General features: G+C 39.9%; 2 protein-coding genes across 3 annotated transcripts in view; both read right to left on the minus strand.

Annotated features, from left to right (window-relative positions):
- Positions 1-1,916: 1,916 nt before the first annotated feature.
- Positions 1,917-13,198, minus strand: Snrpa1 (small nuclear ribonucleoprotein polypeptide A'). The gene is made up of 9 exons (XM_076851424.2): positions 13,065-13,198; positions 11,375-11,522; positions 10,380-10,458; positions 7,028-7,074; positions 6,400-6,502; positions 5,745-5,824; positions 5,285-5,360; positions 4,449-4,542; positions 1,917-2,188 (listed from the first exon to the last, which is right to left on the minus strand). The coding sequence occupies exons 1-9, from the start codon at positions 13,144-13,146 to the stop codon at positions 2,130-2,132; spliced, it is 768 nt and encodes a 255-aa protein (XP_076707539.1). The 5' UTR covers positions 13,147-13,198; the 3' UTR covers positions 1,917-2,129.
- An 8,821-nt stretch (positions 13,199-22,019) lies between these two features.
- The window catches only part of Pcsk6 (proprotein convertase subtilisin/kexin type 6), a 186,454-nt gene continuing 183,824 nt past the window's right edge, over positions 22,020-24,649 (minus strand). For both annotated transcript variants that reach the window (XM_076848857.2, XM_076848858.2), the window contains one exon: positions 22,020-23,447. In XM_076848857.2, coding sequence (XP_076704972.2) covers positions 23,350-23,447 — 98 coding nt within the window. In that variant the 3' untranslated portion in view covers positions 22,020-23,349. The remainder of the gene's footprint in view (positions 23,448-24,649) is intronic.

Consider the following 24,649-nt stretch of genomic DNA (forward strand, 5'->3'; position numbering starts at 1 on the left):
TTCAAAGCATAAAGTGGGACACGGTTAAAGTAAATTGACTACTTGTGATAATATTATAATTTGAGTCAATTCTTTATATTTTGTGAGACACAAAGGCCAAGTTCATGAAGTATTAATAAACTTCCTTTGTGTTTAATGAAGATGTTCTATATATTTTCCAACTGTTCTTTATGTATTCATTATATCAACTTGTTTATTATATGGATTTCAGTGTTCTTTGCAGTTCTACCAATTTTGTTTTATTTAAAATGGAATTAATAATTTTCCTAGTGAAACAAACCATTTACCAACACTCTGGCTCTTGTAATAAAAAGATAGCTGGCAAATAAAAAGTGAGAATCCTTTTTCCACTGAGGACCTTGTAATGTAAAATAAAATATGGCACCAACTCATGAAAATAACACACATTTTAAACAATTACAATATCCATGTCAGGACCTTCACATGGAAGGAGTGAGTTTCTCCATCCTTTGACTTTGTATCTGGCCAGGTAGCTTACATTGATTAATGTCAAGTGGGCATAAATGTGCATCAGCTCTGAGTGTCAGCTTCAGGAAGCCTTTAATGTTTACTTCTTGAGACATTGCTAGGTTATCTGGCTTGTCAAAGGAGAGACAGACTTGAAAAGCTACCCTAGTTAATCCATAGATCTACAATGAAATACAGAGCCAGCTGTGAACTCATTGTTTCCTCTTAAAAAAACAAACTAAAACCCTTAGGTTTTGAGTGGTTTAAGAGGCATGATTGTGGCAATAGCTACAGATAAAGTGACAAAGGTCTCCTTTTGACAAAAGTATAAGCAAGAAGATAAGATTAAGGGTGTGGTAGATAAAGGAGTTAAGAAGGAACAATAAATCAACAGTGTCAGGTTGGGGGATACAGCTCAGTTGGTAGAGTATTTGCTTCACATATGCACAAGGCCCTGGGTTCCAGCACCGCCCCCCCCCCCCCCCCCCGCCACACACACACACACACACACACAAAAAAAAAAAAAAAGAAGAAAAAAAAAATCACAAAAATGTGTACTGTGAGGTCTCATTGCTTTTTTTTTTGCATGCAATACTGAGAATTGAACCCAGGGTCTTGTGTGTGCTAGGAAAGTGCTTTACCAATGAGCTACACCTCTACTTTTTAACTGACATTATTGCAGACCCCCAAGGTGAGCTTTAAATTATGTTAATTATGTACACAAATAAAATGTTTCCTAAGTTAATAATTTTTAGAACAGCAAAATCAGGGCCTTTAATCTAATACAAACACTATAATCAGATAATCTTGAAATAAAAAATCCACTTACTTTTACTGTTGGGAATCAAGCCCTGAGATGCTTTACCCCTAAGCCACATCCTAGTCCTTTTTTTTCTTTTTTAAAATATTTTTTCAGTTTAGCTGGACACAATACCTTTTTTATTTTTATGTGGTGCTGAGGATCAAACCCAGGGCCTTGCACATGCTAGGCGAGCACTCTACTACTGAGCCACAACCCCAGCTCGTATCTTTCTTCTTTATCCTAAGCATTTATCTGTCCTTGAGTTTATGCCCACCACAGAAACCATGTAATCTAGACTTTGAATACCAAATAAACAAAGTCATAGTGTCCAGGAGCTGAGGAAAGCATGACTTATCCTGCCACCAGGGAAGCCAAGATTCCCCCCCCACCACATACTACAGGTTCTTGTCATGTTCCCCTCAGCAATATTTCAAATCAATTTATTTATTTGTATGATATTTACAGATAGGTTTAATTAAAAAGGTCAAAAGATGCTGATTTGTGTGAATCCTAAAGCCTTTAGGAAAAATCTGAAAATGTAAACATTTCACAGATAATGGGGATGCCTACCTACAAACACCATTGTCCCAAACTTCCAACTTAAATCTGTCCTTACACCTCAGTGCAAATACACAATGACAAGCAATTCGGCAGCACAGTGAGTGGCCTTTATTTTTTACCATTTGTAAAAAACTGACATTTAGACTTCAAAATTTATAATACAAAATTATGGGCAGCAGTTTAAAACATTTCAACAATGGTGAGATTCCACTTTGCTGACACAAACAAGGCTATTATTCCATGTTCAAAAAGTAGATTTGTCCCAAGACTGCTTATTAGTAGACATCCATCACCTTGCTCAGGACCCGTTTGTGACTGTGTCTTCTTCCATCTCTTCTTCACCATCATCAGTGGGTCCTGGGGGGGGGGGGGGAAGCCACATCAGTTTGAGAGAATATGTTTGCTTAGTAGGTGAGTGCCCATTCTATGGCTACTGTATACCAGGCACTGGACTAGGCACAAAAAGACCTGGAGCAGCCCATTTTTAAGGAGTTTATAGTCCAGGGTCAAACTGTCTTTGGCAGGTACTGAAAGGGATGATCGATTTCCAAGGAAAAGGGTCACAAAGGGTCTAACTAAAGTCAAAATTATTGCCTCCCATTGTAGTTGATAGTTCATTTTTTTTTTTGTGAAAACAAAAAGGTTATATGCATGTGTTTTATTCTTGCCACTACTATGGGCAAAGAAACTAGAAATACTCAAAAAGCATTTGGGCATTCACTACTTGCCAGATCCTGGTAATAGTCAATGACTTTACTGTCTCTAACAACAACCACTTGGTTCAACAATATATGGCAGAGTTTTTGGTTAATATATTAAAAAAAAGGAAATAATGTTTAAGTCTATTGCTTCTACAGTTGGATCCAAATACCAGATTTCTAGATGTAAAACTACTAAGAAGGAATGGCTTCATTAGTGCTACTTGGAAGCCTGGGCCCACTGAGATCTAGCAAATCAAGCAATGGAGCACCATACTCGATGTCTGAACTATGCTTTTGATTATGCTTTAAATCCTAAGATAGCCAAGACTCAACTGAAACATTCCAGACAAGGGTTTGGGATGGCAGCAAATCAATGCAATAACTCTTGACACACTATAGTCACAATACACATTATTTTTTGGCACTGGGGATTAAACCCAGGGGTGCTTCATTACTGAGTGACATCCCTAGTCCTTTTCAAGATAGGGTCTTGCTAAGTTGCTGAGGCTGGTCTCCAACTTGCAATCCTCCTGTCTCACTCAGCCTCTCACCCCTAGTACAATAAGGAGTTTTCTTACTTCTCAATCTGTCATCATCTAAGCTCAAAAGGCTCAACAGATTTCCACCATACATCACACAACCTGCAGCGTCTATGTGGTTCTGTCAGCTCATCAGGCCACATCCTCCCAGAGATGTGAGCCTCATTCACTCTGGCCCTTTCTCAGTTCAAGTGTACCTTTCTACACAGGATTCTGGCAGGGCAGTCTCCTCTGCCTAGAATGTCCTGCTGCCTCTGTCTAGTTCAGCAGTTCTTAAACTTTTAGGGTGAGGACTTAAAAAAATCTTTTGTTTATGTCGATAATATCTGTTGATAGGTATCAGAAATTAAAACAATTTTAAAGAATAGTAACTTATTAAAACAGTAAATCCATTACATGTTTATGTTTGCATTTTTATAGAAATGATATTTTCTACTACAAAACAGTGACATTATTTAGTATTTTCCCATTATTTCTGCCTTAATAACAGTCAACTAGACTCCTGTATTGACTTCAACAGTGCATCTGTTCTAACACGTTTTGACTCAAGGCTATAAAGAAAATTCAGTCACACAAATACTTAGTAAGAAAGTGTCTCATTGAGTTGCTGAGGCTGATTTTGAACTCATAATCCTCCTGCTTCAGCCTCTTGAACTGCTGGGATTATAGGTGTGTGCCAGAGTGTCTGGCTTCTTTCTTTCTTTTCTTTAATTTTGAGAACGGTTTTGCTAAGTTGCTCAGGCTGGCCTCAAACCAACAAGTATCTTGTCTTAACCTTCTGAGTAGCTGGGATTACAGGTGTGGACAAGGCCCAACTCTCCCAACAATATTTAACAGCTTGTACTATTATCATCTCAGATTTAAAGATGAAGGAATATACTTCATATTTGCCCAAGGATAGAGCTGATGAGGCTAAGATTTAAGTCTCAGGCTGTTTGGTTCTAGGACCTGTGTTCCTAATTATTATAAGACAGCCATGCTTCGCCTACTGACAAAGATCTCTTCTGAGAACTTTATAGCTGGGTGATTTTGTTGTTATGTGAATCAGAATAGCACAAAGAGTATACCTGCAAATCTAGATGGTATCACCTATTGTATATCCATTCTATGAGGCCTAGCCTATTGCTCCTAGCTTAGAAACCTATACAACATGTTACTGTTCTGAATACTACAGGCAACTTTAATGCAAAGGTAAGTATTTGTGTTATCTATCTATACATAGAAAGGATAAAGTAAAAATACTAAGCATATGAGTTTTCCAGCTCTATTATAATATTATGAGACTACTGCTATGTATGCACTATGTCACTGACCAAAACATTATCTGGAGCATGACTATACATATGGGTAAAAATTCATATAACACCATTCCCTAACCTGATCTGCGTTCTCTTCCAGGTATCTGACCAGACTGCAGCAACCCCTTCAGCCTCTCCACTTCAGCCAGAGTTGATGCATTTGCTATGGCATTCTAGAAGACACAGAAAAAAGGAGATAGACAATTAGTTGCAATAAAGAACCAACCATGTGGAAAACACCTACAGAAATTCACAGTATCTTTTCACATGGAATATTATGTAGCTCTGTATTAGGGGAAGAATTTTATTGGCATACTGAATCAAAAAGCAAATCATATAAATTTTCAAAATTAGTGAAGAGAAACAGGCCTTCTTCTAAGAGAATGAATGAGAAGTCTACATATCCTAAAATTTAAGATAAATACCTAGTATTACTGGGGACTTTAGGAGGCTGTATTATAAAATAAGGATTTTCCACAGAGTATCCAACAGGATCTATTAGCAAATCTTTGAAAGCAAAAATTAAGCCAAGGGCCAAGGCTGTGGCTTAGTGGCAGAATGCTCACCTAGCATGTGCAAGGCTCTGGGTTTGATCCTCAGAACCACATTAAAAAAAAAAAAAAAAAAAATTAAGGTAAACCCTGGTAACTATTAAGCATATCAAAGAAATTAACTATTTAAAATGACAAATGCATCCTGGGAAAACAAGAAAGACAGATGCTTCCCACTTTGATTGGCTGATGCAATTAATTCAAGTCAAATAATAACTTTTAGGTAGTTTTCCCTCAAATAGAAATATAGCTGGATTCTAACAACTATGGAATCTGCAGCATTCAGAACTTGGTTCACTATACCATGATGTGTCCTAACCACATCTCAGCTCTCTTCAGTTCTAGAATACCAAAACATTATTACCTTGATTGCTTCTACATCCCCTGGAGATGGCCCACCTTTCTTTTTGTCAGTTGGCAAACCAGCACCTGGATTAAAACTTAGGAGGGAAGAACATAATTGTTAAAACCTGCCCAATGGAAGTTGCTTCTCTTTTACTTTCAAAGGTTTTTGAAAGTAATTCAACCAGTGTAGTATCTTATCTTTGTTAACAAACTGATACAAGAACTCTCTCCTTCAGAAACACCTCCCAATTAATCTTCCTATAGAGAAAACAGGATGTATAAAATTTCACATTAAGACTGCAAACTGAAATATATTCTCTGCTAACCTGTTAATGTATGGACCATGGATGGTGATAAACTATCAGCACTCAAATTTAATACCACATTAATCACAGTTTTTGGCTTAATTTTGAAGGAGGCCAACTGCCAGACAGTGTTTCTGAAGGTGAAGGGAGTTAAGTTGGATATCCGTATCTTACGTTTTGCTTCTCCTGGCAATATCCTTTGCAAGCTGTGCACCCCGTTTGCCCTTGAACATTTTCTCTGCTTCCTGACGCTCCTACAGCAACACCACACACAGAGTTAATGGAAATAGGAATACCACATGCATTTAGATGCATTCCTCAGAAAACATGGAAGCCAATTCTCCTGAAATACTCTGGGCTGGCAAAAATACCAAAAAGCCAATTTCATATGAAAAGAAGATAGTGGTCTTGCCTTCTCTGGTGAAGCTCCCTGAAGAAAGTTCCCTTCCTTCCTTTCAAGGAGGGATCCCAAAGAACCAGGAAAGGAGAGGAAAGCAAAAACAGAACCACTTCCAATAAAGGGTAAGTCATGCTAATAGTTGCTCAAAAATAGATCAAAATCTTCAGTGGGAATATATTTAAGCAGATACTCAATGACGTGGTTCTAACATTTTGCAAAATATGGAACAGCAAATGTTAGACAAGAGTGTTAATTTAAAATCCTACCACGAGGAAAAAAAAAAAAATCTGACTTAATATTTTCTTTCCTATATTTTAAACTGCAAACTAATAGTAAATTGTATTCAATTAGGAAATTTAAAAAGTCAGTAACAAAAGTTTAAAGACAAACATAAAACTCTATAATGACCTACAATCAAAGAATACTTACTTTTAGTTTTACTTTCTGAAAATCCAGCACTCTGACTTGTGGGACTTTATAAATCACATACAGTCTATAATGCTTCTTATTTGTTACAGGATTTCTTAGAATGCTACAAGAAAAAGAACAACACAATACCAATCTTGTTCATAGGCTAGCATTTAAGAGATCCATTTGAACAGTGTAATAAATCTATAAATTAAGGAGAAAAAATTATTTACATTAAGGAAACATCTATCTATTTATCTTTATATTTTTTTGGTGGGGAGTTCCGGGGATTGAACTCAGGGACACTCAACCACTGAGCCACAACCTCAGTCCTATTTTGTATTTTATTTAGAGACAGGGTCTGAGTTGCTTAGCACCTCATTTTTGTTTGTTTTTTAAAAACATTTAGTTTTTAGTTATAGGTGGATACAATATCTTTTTAAAAAATTTTTATGTGGTGCTGAGGATTGAACCCAGTGCCTCATACATGTTAGGGGAGCACACTAGGTGAGCGCTCTACCTCTGAGCCACAACCCCAGCCCCCTATATTTGTTTTTAAAAGCTACTTTCTACTGACTGACTGTTTTAGGGTCAAATGTAATTTTAAGTACTTCATTAGTTTTGTTAACACAACAAATAATTTCCATACCTTAGATAAGTCAGTGATTTAAGAGACGCCAAAGGGTCCAGATCACCCTATAAAAATAAGGAGCACACATAAGAACACTGATACCATATGCTGTCTATTTTGATATTTTGAAGAAAGTATCCATATTGTCTTTTATTTCTTACTACCCCAGCACCTAGCCCAATATAGCACGTCTCAAATGTTTAAATACTTATATTTTGAGCTTTGTAAAATCTTGGCATTAGCTCTGTCAACAGCAGCAGACATACACAAAAAATTGATTTCATCTGACAATCTCAAAATGGCTACTGAGCAATTATTCTGAAAAGAAAGCAATGCTAAAGCTGATGCAACTTTGGAGCAAGCTATTTACCCAGGGAATCTCAATCCAGAATCTTGGTGTAATGTGGTCTTTTTTGGCAAGTATCTCCCCCAAGTGCCTGGGAACAACATATTGTCTTTGTGAAAAGGCATTTTTATTCTAGGCTTCCCTAAACCTCTTCAAATAATTTTTCACAAGGTGAACAGAATAGTTAAAAACAAACAAAACCCCCCACCGATTATGGGAAGAAGGCAGGATGGTTTTTGAATCTGCCCAAATTGTCCCATAAACCACAGTTGAATGAGGATAGAAAAACCAAAAACTTATTGTCAATAGTGACAACTAAAGTAGATGAGAAGATATTTCCCATGAACCATACAATGGAAATAAGTACGGACAACAACTTGAAAGCTTCAAGACTTGCATGTGGGCTGGGTTGTGGCTCAGTGGTAGAGCACTTGCCTCTCATGCATGATACCCTGGGTTCGATCCTCAGCACCACATAAAAATAAATAAAAATAAAGATTAAAAAAAAAAAAAAAAAAAAGACTTGCACGGTGACACCATTTGTGTAGAAAGAAGCAGAGGGAAGACAAACAGGCATCTCTTACACTGGAGAACACTAAAACAACCAATAGGTACTTAGTTTGAGAACCACAGTTCAAGGATCTGAACATTTCAATAGTGAGTACAAGTCTATGAGAAGGTCTAATGGATTACAGCAATCTAGGCCCTCTTCCTAAACACTAACCAGAAATTGTTTCCCTTCCAGAAAAAAGCCCTACACTAAGGAAAAAACTGCTAAAAACAGATCAAAATTTAGTAAACAGGGCTGCCAAGATGGACAGTGAAAAGAAGTACTGATAAAAACAGGAGAGTGCTTACTTTTGTAGCACATATACGATAACTGGAAGGATATAGGGATTAGTATGACCTGGTCAAGAATGATATACAAAATCTGGAAGAGGTCCATATTAAAACAAGGAACCAACTTCCAAAAGCAACAAGGGAACAGAGCCACTTTTCAAAAAAGCAAGCATTCATCTTTACTTCACAAACACCACCAGAGGGACCTCTTGAGCTTGATAATGGCACAGCACCACAGATGATCCAAAAAGAAATACTAAACGAGGTTTGTTACATATATACAATAAAACACAATAAGTTTTAAAAAGACTAAACACATAAGAAGTTATGGAATTGCTGAAATGTTTTAGGTCACTATACTGTATTGTTTGGGAAGGTACATGTAAAACTAAGACTGACAGAAATCCAGGCAGGTAGTCAAATCCTCTATCACTGATGTGAGACTTGAACACACCTTTTTCTGTAACTCATAGGAACGGGTTTTTATCTTTGCAATAAACTTCAAATACAACTATAACTTCTCAAATAGCATTTGCTATGAACACGCATTCTGGGCTAAGTACTTCAAATTTTGGAAAGCACATGACCTCAAGCCAGTTCATTCCTACTATTGGAGTTAAATACCCCTTTGAAAACCTGAAAAGATGCTATGAACACCTCTGACACTGTCCAGCAGGAATAGAACATACAGTTCATTCTAAACAATAAGGAAAATAGAGAAGGCAGACAAAATCTTAGTAATCCAAAATCAAACTATGTAATATGAATTTAAACATTCAGTGTTAATGTGGAAAATTCAGGTTACAAAACAGGATAACTCAATATGAACTCAATTTTGTTAAAAATTAAACATGTAGAACATATTTTTAAAAAATTATTTTATGTGATATTAGAGATTGAACCCCTGGTGGTCTACTATTGAGCTATATCCCCAGACCATTTCACTTATTTATTTATTTCGAGCTTGAACTTGTGATCATACTGCCTCAGACTACTGAGATGCTGGGATTATACATATGTAACAACACACCCAGCCAGAATGGAAATTTTAAGGGCATAAAAAAGGGCCCAAATCATTGTTATCTATACAGTAAAACTGAAATTTGCCTGTTATCTCATAACGAAATCAGTTGCAGGTGGATTGTTCATCTAATTTGAAGAGCAGGGCTAGGGATGTGGCTCAAGTGGTAGCGCGCTCGCCTGGCATGCGTGCGGCCCGGGTTCGATCCTCAGCACCACGTACAGACAGATGTTGTGTCCGCCAAGTATTAAAAAATAAATATTAAAAAATTCTCTCTCTCTCCTCTTTCTTTAAAAAAAAAAAAAAAAAAATATATATATATATATATGTATATATATATATATGTATATAATTTTACCTATTATCCAAAATACTATCATTTCAACATTAGTATTAAAAACCTACTAAGTTTATGTTTTCCTTTTTGGTACTGTGTTTTGAAATCTGACATGTATTTTATAGTTCTGCACATCTCAATTCAAAGTATCCACTTGTAGCTACTGGTACCACATCGAGCATTGCAAATCTAGAAAACAAAGTAGGTGTTTCTTTATAATCTGGGGAGAAGAAAGGGAAGCTTCAACAGAACATTGGAAGGACTAACAACAACAAAAAGAACACTGAAGTACTAACAATAAAATTGACATAAGAACATTGAAAATACTGGGGCTGGGGTTGTGGCTCAGCGGTAGAGCGCTCGCCTGGCATGCGCAAGGCCCTGGGTTCGATCCTCAAGACCATATAAAAATAAATAAACAAAATACAGGTTAAAAAAAAAAAAAAAAAAAAGAACATTGGAAGTACTAACAATAAAAATTGACATATTTAGACTACACTCAATTAGGAACTGTTTCCATCAGGATACCTTAACAAAGTCAAATGGAAAGCCAGGATAGGAAAAGGTATTTGCAACATTTATAGCCCAGGAAGTTTGCCTAGCATGTATGAGGCTCTGGATTCACTCCCTAGAACAGTAACAACAGAAAGGTACCATATAAAAATAAAATAACCCAAAAGGTCCAGATTCTGAAATAATTAAGAGAAACATACAGGGGAAAAAAAAAAAAAAAAAGACTATGATTTTTTTTTTTCATGTAATGTAAAAGAAACTTGTAATACCTTTAACCCTGCCCCTAAATACATTTTCCCCCTGTCCAACTTACCAATTCCACAAGACTATTGTTGGTGAGAATGAGTTCTGTCAGGCAGGGCAGAGCCTGATCAAGTCCCTCACCTATACGGCTAAAATAAAAACAGAAAGTCTCTTATTGAAAGTGAAAATTAACAAACTAATAATTTCATCCCTGTCCTTGCTCAGAGGATCTCAGTCCTCAAAGTTCGAACAACCTTAGAAATCCTTCCATCATACCCTATCTCATAAAAGAGAAATGAAGCACAAAGAGGAAGCCCTGTTTGAGGTCACAAGACCAGCGACAGGAGTGGGATGATTTTAGAACCTAAGTCTCCCAAGCTCTCTTTCCAACGCCATACCGTCCAGAAGAACCTAAACAGGGTGAGTATTCCAGATAGAATAAACCATTTAGCTTGCTTCATAACTACTTTTTGGTTCAGGAAGCATGGACATACTAGTGATTGCATTCACAGTTCAGGTACAAGACATAACCATGCCACAAGGGAATGGTTAACCCATGAGAACTATTTCTAGCTTAAAAAACAACAACTCACGACTTTGTACTTCTTTATAAAAACATTATATTTTTCCCAATAAAATTTGCATAAAGCTGATGAAGGGAGGATAAAAAGATCTCAATTTTATAAAGTTTTATTTTAGAAATTGGTTGTAAAGAAAAACAAATAGAAGAGGTACAGATGATTAATGAAAAAAATAACCGGATTTTTGTATATCCTTTTAAATATGACTGCTCTGATACTGCTTCAGAAACTAAAACATGTATAAAGCAATATGTTCAAGATTACAAATATACAAATATATAAGATTCTGAATAAGGTACACATAACCTAGAACACTGCCAAAGTAATCTCTGGATCTCAATGGGAAAAAGTGTTACTGTTTTTTTTTTGTTAGGAAGAAACATGTAGGTTTAACTGGCAGTATGTATTACAATTTCTTCCAGGCACACCAAAACATTTACTCTAGAGGGGGAAAAAATATATCACTCTCTTAGCAGACACTTACCATATTCTGTTGTTGTTCACTAATAATGTCTTCAGTCTTCTTAGCAAAGGAAAACCATCCAACTTCCTGATCTCATTGTCAGAAAAATCAATAGCATCAAACTGGTCTAAGGTAGCACCTAGATTTTCAATGACTGGAATTTTATATCCTAAAAATGGAGAGGGGAGAAACCACATAAGAGGTTATTAATGTAATGTGATTTGAAGGTTCATTAAAACAGTATCAGTATTTCATGGTAATTGCCTCAAAGCTTTCATTTATTCAGGAAATAGTTACCTTTCCCCTATGCCATGTCAAACACTCTGCAAGGCACTGAAGATAAATGAGGTAAAGTCACAAGCCCCCAGTTCCCTGAAGCTTATGGTCTGGCAGTGGACTTGAAAATGCTGAGAACAAGGACAAGACTAAGGATGATGGGGCTATTCACCCTGGGTAGTCTTGGTAACTAATGTTTATAAGAACATTTACAAGATATTTCACTGTTCTTAGGCTTTAGAGCTATTAAGCAGTATAAGAAAAACTGACACTTGCTAATTATCAATGCCCAAGCCTTATTCAGAATTTGGGAAGAACAGTTCTCAATCTCTTGCATTCCCACAGGCCATATTCATAGAACTCAAAGTCAACATTTTATACACAACTGGTAAACCACAGTGTGAACAAATTCAACTGATTTGTGTAATTTGGGCAATAAGAAAAGAAACACAAACCAGGTTAAAGTACAGAGTCGTGAGCCTTAAAGGCTATATCAAAGTACTGCACCAAAATAAGATACTGCAAGTGGTTCAAATAGTGCCAAGAGTAAAAGTGATGAGATTCTTTTGAATTTGGCCTCTGAGAAAATTAATTTCTCTTTCTTGGTCCTGGGAATTGAACCCCCGAACCACACACACGCTTAGTCTAAGTTTCTAAAGGTCTCATTAAGTTGCCAATACTGGCATTGAACTTGCTATCCCCCTCTCTGTCTCCTAAGTGTCTGGGATTGCCACCATGCCCACTGAGAAATTTAAATTTCAACAAAATAAAAAGAACCGGGATTTCCCAACGGTCAGCAAGGAATATTAGCACAAAGCAGAGGTGGCAGCAGTGGCACTCTGACCTTGGTGTCTCAGGCCGTGATCACACATTATTTTACCGCGGAGAAATTGTCTTTACGACTTTCCAGAGTCTCTGGTATTACAGGCTTGAGCCAATGCGCTCTTTACACCCTTTCTAAGACCGTATCCTAAAAAACTAACAAGTAGCTATCTGCGTTCCCGTTTTTTTTTTTTTAACTTGTAACCAAACTTCCTCCCTTCCACAAATGTCGTTAACATATCTAATCCACAATATCTATTAACTATTTACTAAGAACCAACACGGTCACCCTGCTCTAATTATAACTATTAACGAGCCCATTTTCCTGGCTCTAAAACAGCTCAAACTGCGGCACACGCCAGGCGAGGCCTAACAGAGTACGGATCAGGAAATAATTAAGACGGTCAAGCCTGTGAGTAGGAGCGGGACAACATAAGACTCTGAGGAGCCTAACGGCAAGATCGTTGGGCAACAACGGCAAGAGGCAACCCCGACTGGGAGTCCACACTGCAGGCTCGCGGGCCAAGCTCTAGCCACCGCGCACGCGGCCGGGCGCGGACCTCAAGGCCACGCGCTGAGGCCCGGGGGAGCTCTTCCGCTGATCCCGACTCACCCCGGAGGTCCAGCTCGCGGTCCCGTACAGCATTGGTGTACTGCGCCGCTTGCTCGATCAGCTCCGCCGTCAGCTTCACCATCCTGCCGTCTCCCGCTCCTTTTCCGCCACCGCCCGCCCGCAGCCGCCCGCCAGCGAGAAGTCCCAGCGTGCACCGCGCTCCGCCGCCAGACAGCACCAGTCGCAGCCGCCGCAGCCGCCGCGTGCGCGCGCAGCTCGACCGCCAGGCCGAAGCAATCGAAAGAACCACAATCACCCTGCGCCCAGCCTCAACGCACCTGGCGGCCAGGGTCTTGGCGCGAGTGTTGAGAACGTCTCTGTTTTTGGGTTCTTTGCTGGGGCGTGTTTGACGTCTGGAGAGTTCCTGATATATAGCATTTATGGCCAAAAATTAAGCAAAAAGTGCAAACACCCAAGTGGAGTTTTCTTACACATCACTGCAGCTTGAGGTGGGAGGGAAAGCTGACCGTCCTCTCTCCACCCGGGAGAAGCGAGGACCTGTAGGAATTAGCGAATGGTCCCGGACTTAAATTCCTGTCCTGGGCTTAGGTTGTGGATCTCAGGCTGCAATGTGAAGACCGCGGCCAGGTCACACGTTTCGGGCAGCTGCTGGGACCGCCCCACCGCCCCGCACATCCCAGCTGGCACCCGCGACGCTCGGGTTTGCCGAGAGACTTGCGATCTGTAGACATTTGAACGTCCACCCTGAAGAAGGACGCACAGCAAAGTGTGCGCGACAGAAGTCGACCACGTGACGAAGAACACACCTACGTTGTCGCCAGTAGGGTCCGAAGCACAGAGACAGACAGACAGACACACACACACACACACACACACACACACACACACAATTCTACACGATTCTGAAAGCCTCATCTGTTCCCAAAGGCAACTGCGAACCTAACACCACCTATTAGTTTCATTTGCTTTTACTATAAATAGAATTATGAAATATGTTTTTATTTGTCCGTTTTGTTTTGCCTGTTTATTTGATATTGTGTCTGGAATCCACCTGAGTTGCATACAGAGAAGGCTGGTTTTATTTCACTGGTGTAAAGAATATTTATCATAATGTAATTTAACCCTTCTTCTGTTGATGGACATTAGTGTTGTTTCCAATTTCGAGCTTTTGTGAATAATGCTGCTGTGAATTTTCTGTTACATGGATCTGATGCACTTGTGCATGAGTTTCTCCCCCCATGGAATTGCTGGGACATAGTGTATGGTAGCCCCAGAAGGTAAAGCCTAACAGATGCTAAAAGGTTGAAATAATTTACACATTCTAGTGATGTGTAAAAGAATTTATAGCTTCCATTCTCAGCCTCCTTGGCATTCCCAGTCTATAATTTTAGTGATTCTGACGTTGGCTGCATAGAAGTACTATTGCTTTAGTTTGCTTTTCTTTAATATCTAATGAAGGATGAGAACCCTCCTGTGTGTTCTGATACAGTCTTTTATCAGGTGCCCATAAAAGACTGTGAATTTTCTTAATATTTTAGATATGAACACACTCAGTGGCTTGCCTTTTCTCCCAATGATATTTGATGATTAGAAGTTCCTAATTTTTATGTAGTCCAATTTATCAGTTCCTTTAGGGTTAGTGAATAGTGTATGTATATGAGTGTTTGTTTTTAAGAAATCTTCCCTTACCTTAACATATTTTTCTATTAAAAGATTATCTACTAAAGGATTGCTTTATCTTTCCCACTTAGGTTTCCAGTCCACTTGGAGTTGATTATTTTTTGACTTTTTATTCAAGTATGGTATACAAACAAAAGAGTACAAACTGAACACAACCAAGCTATGGACAATGCCACAATCGAAACTCCTGCCCCAGGGGTAAACATTATCCCCACATGTTGTATAGATTGATTTCACCTAGTTTTGCATTTATGAAAATGAAATTGTCTTCTTGACATTATGTTTGTATGCAGATGTAGTTCTTTTATTCTCATTGTTATATAGTATTTCATTGTGTAAATATTCCACAATCTATCCATTCTGTTGATGAACATTTGGTTACTTCCATTTTGGAGCTATGTACCTATGAATGTTACAATACATATCTTTAAGGAAACATACACTAATGTATATGGCAGAATGGAATTGCAGGGTCATGAAATTTACTTTAGTTCAGCTTAAGAAGATGCTATTAGTATTCCAAAGTGGTTGTACTGATGTAAACTCCTTGGTAACTTTTGGCATTGTGTGTCTTCTTAATTTTAGCCATTCTAGTAGGTAAGTAGTGGTATAGTGTTGAGGTTCTAATTGTATTTCCCTCATTGATACCACAGTTAAGAACTTTCTCTTTTTACATGTTTATTGTTATTTAGTGAAGTCTATTTAGATGTTTTACCCTTTTTTCTTTCTATTTGGATATCTTTTTATTTATTTTTTTCTTGTAGGATCTCTATTAGCCTTTTGGATGTGAGTCCATAAGAGTCCTTATGAGATATGTGAACAGTGAATAACCTCCCTAGTCTGTGGCTTATCTTTTCATTTTTAATTGTGAATATTAGGTGCTAATTTTAATAGATTTATGAACTTTTCCCTATAAGGCTAAGTTGGGGGGTGGGGTGGTACCAGGAATTGATCCCAATGGAGCTTAACTATTGAGCCACATCCCTAGCCATTTTTTATTTTGAGACAGGTTCTTGCTGAATTGCTTAGGGCCTTACTAAGTTGCTGAGGCTGGCTTTGTTTTTATTTTATTTAAAATTTCTTGTAACTAGTTATACATGACAGTAGAATGCATTTTTGACACATGTACACAAATCGAGCATAACTTCTTTCTCTGGCTGAACATGGTGCAGAGTCATACCAGTAGTGTAATTATAAATGTATATAGGGTAATAATGTCCATCTCAATCCACTGTTCTTCCCAATCCTACACCCCTCCCCTCCCTTAAATCCCCTCTGCATAATCCAAAGTTCCTTCATTCTTCCCTACCCCCTCCCCAATTATGGATTAACATCCACTTATCAGAGAAGACATTTGGCCTTTGGTTTTTTGGGTTTGGCTTATTTCAGCTTAGCATGATATTCTCCAGCTCCATCCATTTACCTGGAAATGTCATAATTTCATTCTTCTTTAAGGCTGAGTAATATTCCATTGTGTATATTTACCACATTTTCTTTATCCACTTACCTGTTGAAGGGCATCTAGGTTGGTTCCATAGTTTAGCTACAGTGTGGGGTCTGGCTTTGAATGAGTAATTCTCCTGCCTCAGTCTCTTGAGCCACTGGAATTACAGGTGTGTGCCACTGCTCTCAGCTATACATGGCTAAATTTGTTTGTTGAAGTTTTGTTTGTGGGGCTGGGTATTGAAACCAGGGCCTGGCACATGCTAGGCATGTCACATGCTCTACCACTGAGCTATAGCTCCAGCTCCTACTAATTTTTTTTAATGTTCTTTAAGAATTCTTTGACTATCTTCAAATTGTGTATATTTTCTTCAAAAAGCTTTATTGTTTCGATTTTCACATTTGGATCTGCAGTTAGCCTGGAATCAATTTTGTGTACACTCCAATGTAGGGATCAAGCTATGTTTTTTCCCCATATTGGTATTCAGTTGATCCAGTACCATTTAAGAAAAGACCATCCTTCCATCACTGCTCTGTGATGTCATAAATTAGTTATGCAAACATAACATTCTGCCTCTGGATGCTTTTGCATAATAACTTAGTTTTATTTTATTTTATTTTTTGGACTGGGGATTGAACTCAGGGGCACTCAACCACTGAGCCACATTAGAGACAAGGTCTCACTAAGTTGCTTAGTGCCTTGCATTGCTGAGGTTGACTTTGAACTTGCAATCCTCCTGTCTCAGCTTCCTGAGCTGCTGGGATTACAGGCATGCACCACTGTGTCTGGCTAATATCATAGTTTTATAATATAAGCTTTATATTTTTAAAATTGGAGACTTTTATGATTTTGTATCATGACTTTATATTCATCTCCAAAGGCTCCCACTTTTTCAGAGATTACCTTGGTTGTTATTGCCCTTTGCATTTTAATATAAAATGTAGATACATCTTATATCTAAAAAAGGAATGCCTGTTTTAATTTATATTGTATTGGATCTACAGACAAATCTGGACAGAATTTATAACTTTACAATATTGAGTATGCCAATTCATTACATGGTATAACCCTACATTTATTTAGGTCCTTTTTAATTTCAGGAGTGTTTTATAGTTTTTGGATAGAAACCTTTTATGTCTTTGACAAAATTTAGTTTATTATTTGATAGTTTTTTAAAATAAATATTTATTTTTTAGTTATATTTGCACACAGCACAATACCTTTATTTTATTTATTTACTTTTACGTAGTGCTGAGGACCAAACCCAGAGCCCCACACATGCTAGGTGAGTGCTCTACCGCTGAGCCACAATCCCATCTCCTATTAGATAGTTTTTGATGCTATTGTATCAGTATCTTTTGTTTTGAGGATTGAACTCAGGGTGCTTTATCACTGAGCTACATCCCCTATCCGCCCCACTTTTTTTTTTTTTTTTTGAGACAGGGTCTCACTAAGTTTCTGAGGGTCTTGCTATGTTGCCCAGGTTGCCTTAAACTTTTGATCCTCCTGCCTCAGCCTCCCAAGTCACTGGGATTATAGGTGTGTGCCACCAATGCCTGGTTTGTAAAAATCTTCTGTTTAAAAATTTCAGTTCTGGCGTTTGTTTCTGTATAACAAATTGCAGTTGGTTTTTGTATTTTGGCATCTTATCCAGCAATCTTGTGACAATCACTTATTAATTCAAATAGTTTGTAGTCATTCTTTTGTTTTTGGTACCTGGGATTGAACCCAGGGGGTGCTTAACCCCTGAGAAATATCCCCAGCCCTTTTTTATTTTTCACTTTGAGACAGAGTCTTGCTAAGTTGCTTAGGTCTTCGCTAAGTTGCCGAGGTTGGGTTTGAATTAGTGATCCTCCTACCTCAGCCTCTGAGCTGCTGGGATTACAGGCATGGGCCACCATGCCCAGCCATTCTTTTGGATCTTAGATAACTATGCCATTTGAGAATACTGATAGTTGAAATATCACATGAGCCCTACATATAATTTTATGTGCCAATTAAAAAAGGAGTAATGACTGTTTTATTTCTTCCTTTCCACTTCTTATAATGATAATTTTTACCTTGTTCACTGTCTTCTTCAGCACAATATTTGAAAAGTGGTGCTAGTGAACATCCCTTAGAAGGTGTCATTTCATAGCCAAAGAGAAAAGACCCTAATCAAGTGGTCAAAGTTTATGTCACCAGCAGTGAGACAAATCAAAATCATGTAGCAACTGCTAGAATGAAATGAGAAAAACAAAGAGTCACTACTATGAGATCCCTGTCAAAGACATATGACCTGAATAGAGACATGAGGAAACTTCAGACCAATACAGACTGAGGGTCTGTAGTCTTTAGGAGGTTCAGGGTCATGAGAGTTCAAAAAAGAAACTCTTCCAGACTGAACATTAAAGAGACATTATGACTAAATGCAAAGTGTGATTATAAGGTGGATCCTTTTGCTAAGTGCGTCTCTGGGCCCAACTAGAAGGAGTAGAATCTAGTCAGAGGGTTAGATGGTAGAAACAACAACATTAATTTCCCCATTCTGATGACTATGTAGGAAATATATTTATAGGAAATACTAGTGTTTGGGGGAAGTCATAGGGTATCACTTCAGAAGCTTGCTCTCAAATTTTTCAGGAATATTTTTTAAAATTCTATTTGCAACTTTTCTATACTTTTGCATTGTGTTTCAAAATAAAGTGAAAATAAGCCAAACTTCACTTAATTGCAGAGAGGGCCACCAGGTGGAGTCCTTGGGCCAGAGAACTGATTTACTTGGCCCTTCTGCTGGGTTAAAGAAAGCAAGGCCAGGAGGGAGAGTATTCTTCACTTTGATAAGGACAGAAATCAAACCACAGGCAGTTTGATTCATTTTAGAGTATCTCTCTGAAGTTGGAAACAACTTTGTTTTTTGATTCCATTTCTTTTGGCCAGGTTTCTCAACTTCAGCACTACTGTCATTTTGGGCTACACAATTCTTTGTTGTGGGGCTGTCCTGGGTAATGCAGGATGTTTAGCAACATCCCTGGCCTCAACCCGGGTGATGTGTTACATTCCTCCAGTTGTTAAAAATGTTTCCAGACATTGCTAAAGCTTCCCTGGAAGACAAAATTCACTCCTGATTGAGAACTACTGACTTACGCAATAATATATTCTTTGTTTTGGGCATTTTGGCTTCTGTAGCTTGTAGCCCTCTCAGGGTGGCTAAGAGATGTCTGGTCATACCTAGTTTGGCTGGTCCATAGTGGTGGTGGGGTTTTGCATGGTGGGACTGAACCCCAGAACCTGAGACGGGTGCTCAGTGCTGGGCTACTCAAAGGTGCTTTGCTATGCACAGATAAGCAACAGAGCTTAGGGTATCAGGAAAGGCCTTAGACAACCAACCAGGATGAATAAAGCCTTGAGTTCATGGAAGAAAAAGCACTGTTCAAGGCCAACACCAGCATGGAAACTCCTGTTTTCCCTCAGCAGCTAGTGTCCAGTTCCTTCTACATAGCTGGGCAGAACTTTAAAAAGCTGGAGATCAGCCATCATATGTTGCTTTCCATCACTACTATATGATCGAAGACATTAAAATGTCCTTTTGTACTTCCCTACCTCCTTTACTTTCCATCTTCTTTGCTAAACCTCCGCCTGTCTGCTGTACTTAGGCACCTGATAGCATACCCTAGGTTCCAGGCAAGATGCCTTCCAACCCCGTTACCAATGATGTAAATGCAGTGAATGGTGGTCCCCAAAGTTCAAGGACACTCCAATCCTGGATACATTTAGACCTTGTTTCCCTTTAATTTTTTAAAATTCTGTTCATTCACTTTCCCTTTATAGGTGCATATTCTATAAAAAGTACAGTTATCTCCAGTCCTTTAAAGACAGGATATAACGTCAGCAGTAACCTGGGAGGGATGGGAAGTGCGTTGTTAGAAAATTGGGATAAATTCTGAAAAATGTCACTTCCTGGAGATGATAGTTTAAAAAGTTCATTGTGGCTGGGCGTGGTGGTGTATGCCTGTAATCCCAGTGGCTCGGGAGGCCAAGGCAGGAGGATTGTGTGTTCAAAGCCAGCCTCAGTAACAGTGAGGTGCTAAGCAACTCAGTGAGACCCTGTCTCTAAATAAAATATAAAAAAAGGCTGGGGATGTTGCCATTGGTTGAGTTCCCCTGAGTTCAATCCCTGGTACAAAAGAAAAAAAAGCATTGTGGCTGTGTTTGGTCAGTTGTAGAGTGATACCTTTCCTGGAGACAGCGAACCTCCTTCCTGGGTACAGGGATGGCAGCAACTTTGCCACTATGTGGCCCAAGGCAAGTCACTTCACCTCTGTGTGCCAGTGTCCTTGTCTGTGAAATGACAAATTGAGTAGATGACTTAAGATCCTGCCCCAGCTAAATTTAGATAATCCTTACCTTGAGGTTGGACCATTTGTGAACAGGCATCAAGCTAGTCAGGCTATTTTAATGAGGTGGCATTTAGTCATTAGGACTTTGTCCCTAGCTTCTTAACTCTCCCCTCAGGAAGTCAGGCCTGGCCACTGCAATGAGGGCAGGTGCTACTGATCCTGCCTGATTGGTATCTTGTAGTTGGTATCCTTCGGGAGACAGAAAGGGAGTTTTTTTTTTTTGTTTTTTTTTTTTTTTTTGGTGGTGCTGGGGATTGAAGCCAGGGCCTTGTGCATGTGAGGCAAGCACTCTACCAACTGAGCTATATCCCCAGCCTGGGAATATGTTTTTTTAATGATTCATCAAATCATAAGAGTATAAGTTCTCAGTGAACCCAAATTTCAATTCCAGGCCTTAGTGGCTCAAATGGTGCCCTGCGTCAGGGATATTTAGCAAGTTGCTAGTTTTAATTCAGTATCAGTCTCATGGGAGAGAATGGAATCCTATGGGACATTTTCCCAGTACTGGCTATGGTATCCCAAATGCACTCATTCATTCTATTGTTTCATGGTGTCAACTTTGGTCAATTTGTGATTCTGGTGGATATCTCTCAGATTGTGTGGCCTTTCTGCTCCTTGCTCTGGCACAGTGCTCTCTGCAGCCACATTCTGCTGCATAAGGCTATCCTTGTGGCCACCACTGATGTACTGGTGACAACCAATATAAAATAGGCTAACTGGAGTCTTGTCCTGGGGGAAAACAGCCAAGAAGCAGACCCAGAGTTTGTTCAAGGAACTGGACTTGTGCCAGTTTTACCTGGAAGCTGGATAATGATCTTGTCATTTGTCCCATCAACTGGAGAATCGGATTATGGAGAGAGAGGGAAGGGCACTGCTGCAGTACCAACAGGGTCCAGGTAACATTCAGTGCTGGTTCAGAGTTCCCAGTGTCTGGCCACATCACTCCCTGAAATTCGGAATCAATCCTGTATTGCTAAAATAACGCCTCTCACCTGCTTTTGCTTTTACCTGAGTTCTAACTGGTGCATTTTCTTTATCTGCAGTTAAAGAATTCTAACAAGTATAAGCATCTGACCTTACGGAGAGGCCTTGGTAGAAATCCCAAGTGGCACGTAACCAATGGGTGCAGGGGTTTCAGTCATTGAGCAAAAGACAAGCTGTAACTTCAATAAATCATGTTTGCCAACTACAGGTGACGAGGTCAGTCTGAGATGTAAAGAGCTCCCTTTGACAAATAGAAGGTGACCTTCTATCTGGAGAGGCTCTAGCTGCTCCACTCAACCAGTCTTTGGTTGCACGGAGAGGGTCTCTTTGCCAAAGGGACACCTGGCAAAGAGACCCTCCATTACTTCCTTATGTAAAGATTTCCATGTGATGACATCAAATAGATCCAGAAACCACAAAGCAATCTCCATTTCACAGACAGGTCAGCCCTCAAGTTTAATATTTTAGGTCTTAAAAAAAGAAATACAAGCTCTTCTTCCAGGAGATGTTAACTCTTTTATTAATTTAGGGTTAACATTGTATTTGCTTCACTGATTTATTTTTCAGAGTCGTGGATTCAATAGACAACAGCTGGGTTCTTGCCAGCTCACAGGTGAGAAGGCAAACACATTACCATCAAAGAGGGGAGCAGGACACTATGGAGAGAGACAAGGTTGAAAAAATTTAAGGCAAATGTTATTCCCATATTAAAGGGAATTGATCAAGCAGATCTGTGTATTTCAATGAAAATATATGAAATATTTGTCAAAATAATTAACATTGGTAAAAATTAGAACACGTAGCTTATAAAATGCCTACACAGGTTTGGCAGAAATAAATCCACCCATGTCACGTAGGCTCATACTATACAGACACAGGAGCGTCCACCTTGAGAGCAAGTCTCCTGAAGTACTGAGGCCGTGCCAGACATATTTTAAAAGCAATTCCATAAAATGGGAAGGAATGGATGATTAGATTCGTGGGCTAGGTTTACATTTTGTTAAGTGGAATTGCTTGGTCATTGGGGTATCTTTTGGCTGGCCCTGGAATGCCTTCTTGGGACCCTCCTCCAAAGGCTCTGCATCAGGTAGAGTGATCATTTGGGCCCAGGGGACTCCTAGAGACACAGGCAGAACACAGTCACAGGACAGCTGGGCTCACTCAGAGAATGCTGCAGAGAGAGGAAGAGAGTCTTCTGACCTGGGTTTGGTATAGGACTTTCTAAGCTGCCGCTGCAGTTTCAAAAGGAGCTGACTATGTAGATTCCATCCCCAGCAGTCATACATTTTATGACTATTTTATTTACAGTCTGACCAAACTGTCCCCCAGGCTGTGCTGTGGCAGGTGATGCACAGGTAGGTGGCTGGGCTCTTCATCACGTGTGAGGACAGCCCAGGGTCCTGCCAGCAGGCTGGTGAGATTTACTACAGAGCCGCACAAAAGCATGGGAGGGAGAGCAATGTGTGATACCAAGCGAATTTCCTTTCTGCTTTGGTCTTAAAGATTCAGTAAACCTAGGGTCTTAGAAGCTGCTCTGAAGCTGGAGCTGTGGATTCTTGTAATTCATTTTGTTCCCATTTTGAGTTTGCCAGAAGACTGTAGCCAGCAAGGAGAGTTTCAGAGGGTATCCTTGTTTCAGGAGCATGTCCTTAAGGGCCACCACCCACCTGGTTCAGGTACCTACAGATGCTGCAGAAGGATCTGGCTCCTGGGGAGATAAAACTGTCAGATGCTGAGCACTGCCCCTGCAACAGGTTCTGGCCAACATTGTAGAGGAAGGTGGATGGGTAGATGGATGGACAGGAGAGGCCCTGCACTCTGAGGGCGGCTGGTACCCCTACCCAGCCAGGAGGCACGTGCGGCAGCAGAACTGTATGAAGAGCTTCCGTTCACAGAGCCGGTTGGATTTCACCATCTCGCAGAAGGTTTCATCAGCTGGGGCCCCGCATCAGGAAAGGAAAAGAAGGGAAAGATCAGACTCTGGGGTCTGTTAGGATTATTTCAACAGTTCTGTGTTTACTGTGCACTGATGGTGCATCAGGTGGGGGGGCACACAAAGTCCTGCTCCTGCCATGTGTTTCATTGTGCAAGTCTAGGGTGGCAGAGGTAGCACCTGGTGTGCAGAAGCTCTTGCTGAGTCTAAGTGACAAGAGGAAGGTTCATGACAGGAACAAGTAGGATAGGGTGGGAGCGCTGGGATTCCAGCTGGGTTGGACCAGTATGGCCTTTGGTGCACAAGTGGACCTGTCTTTCTGGTCTGTGCTGTGTTGGTGGGAGGTTTAAGAAGAAGCATCTGTGGCAAGCAGGAGGGTGGGGCTGAAGGGAGGCAGGAATGCAGACTGCTGCCAGGTTCAGGGGACACTTCAAATGGGGAGGTGTGGGGATGAAGAGAGACATCAAGGTAGAAGGGCAGAACTCAGTGATGGGAAAGCTGAGGCTGGGGACAGGAGAAATGAAGGCTAATCCTTGGGCAGCTGCATTATCATTGTGATGCATTGTTATTAGTAGATCTGGGAATCTCTAGTGTGGCATCCTCACTTTCTTGGGCTGGATATATAACCTGGGCAGGTAACTTTCAAACAGGAAGCTTCCTGGCCTTTGAAGGGCCACAATTCTGCAAACCAAAAAAGTAATCCACAAGGCAGGGAGGTCACTGTGTGTTCTGCAGAGCACCATGAGGCCTCTCTTGGTGGGCTTCACGCTCTGGTGGATGGGACAGCACCACATATTTGCCGTGCCCTTTGGACACTCTGGAACTGTTTCCTTCCCTTGTGTGCCAGGATGTGGTGCCCAGAGCTACACCTGTAGCTCCTCCCTGCTGCTTGCTGAGCCACAGTATCCTCTCTATCATAGTGCATCTGGGAATGGCTCCTACACCAGACTTCCAGGACGCAGTCCTGTAATCCTTCCAACCCTTCTTGCCTATAATCCCCAAATTGGGCACCACCTTTGGTTCCCTTGTGAGTTTCTGTTTTCACAACTTATCCTTGTCTCTTTATCTACCTGGAGAGTAAGAGCTCTCCCACAACACAAATATGAGGCCTCTCTGTGCACAGGTGGCATTCCTGCTTCCTAGTGTGGGGCTGACTCTGGGTTCTATTCTTCTAGTCTCAAGACTGAGTGGGACTTCTCCCCTC

This window comes from Callospermophilus lateralis, chromosome 3 (assembly GCF_048772815.1).
Source record: "Callospermophilus lateralis isolate mCalLat2 chromosome 3, mCalLat2.hap1, whole genome shotgun sequence".
NCBI classification, from domain to species: Eukaryota; Metazoa; Chordata; class Mammalia; order Rodentia; family Sciuridae; genus Callospermophilus; species Callospermophilus lateralis.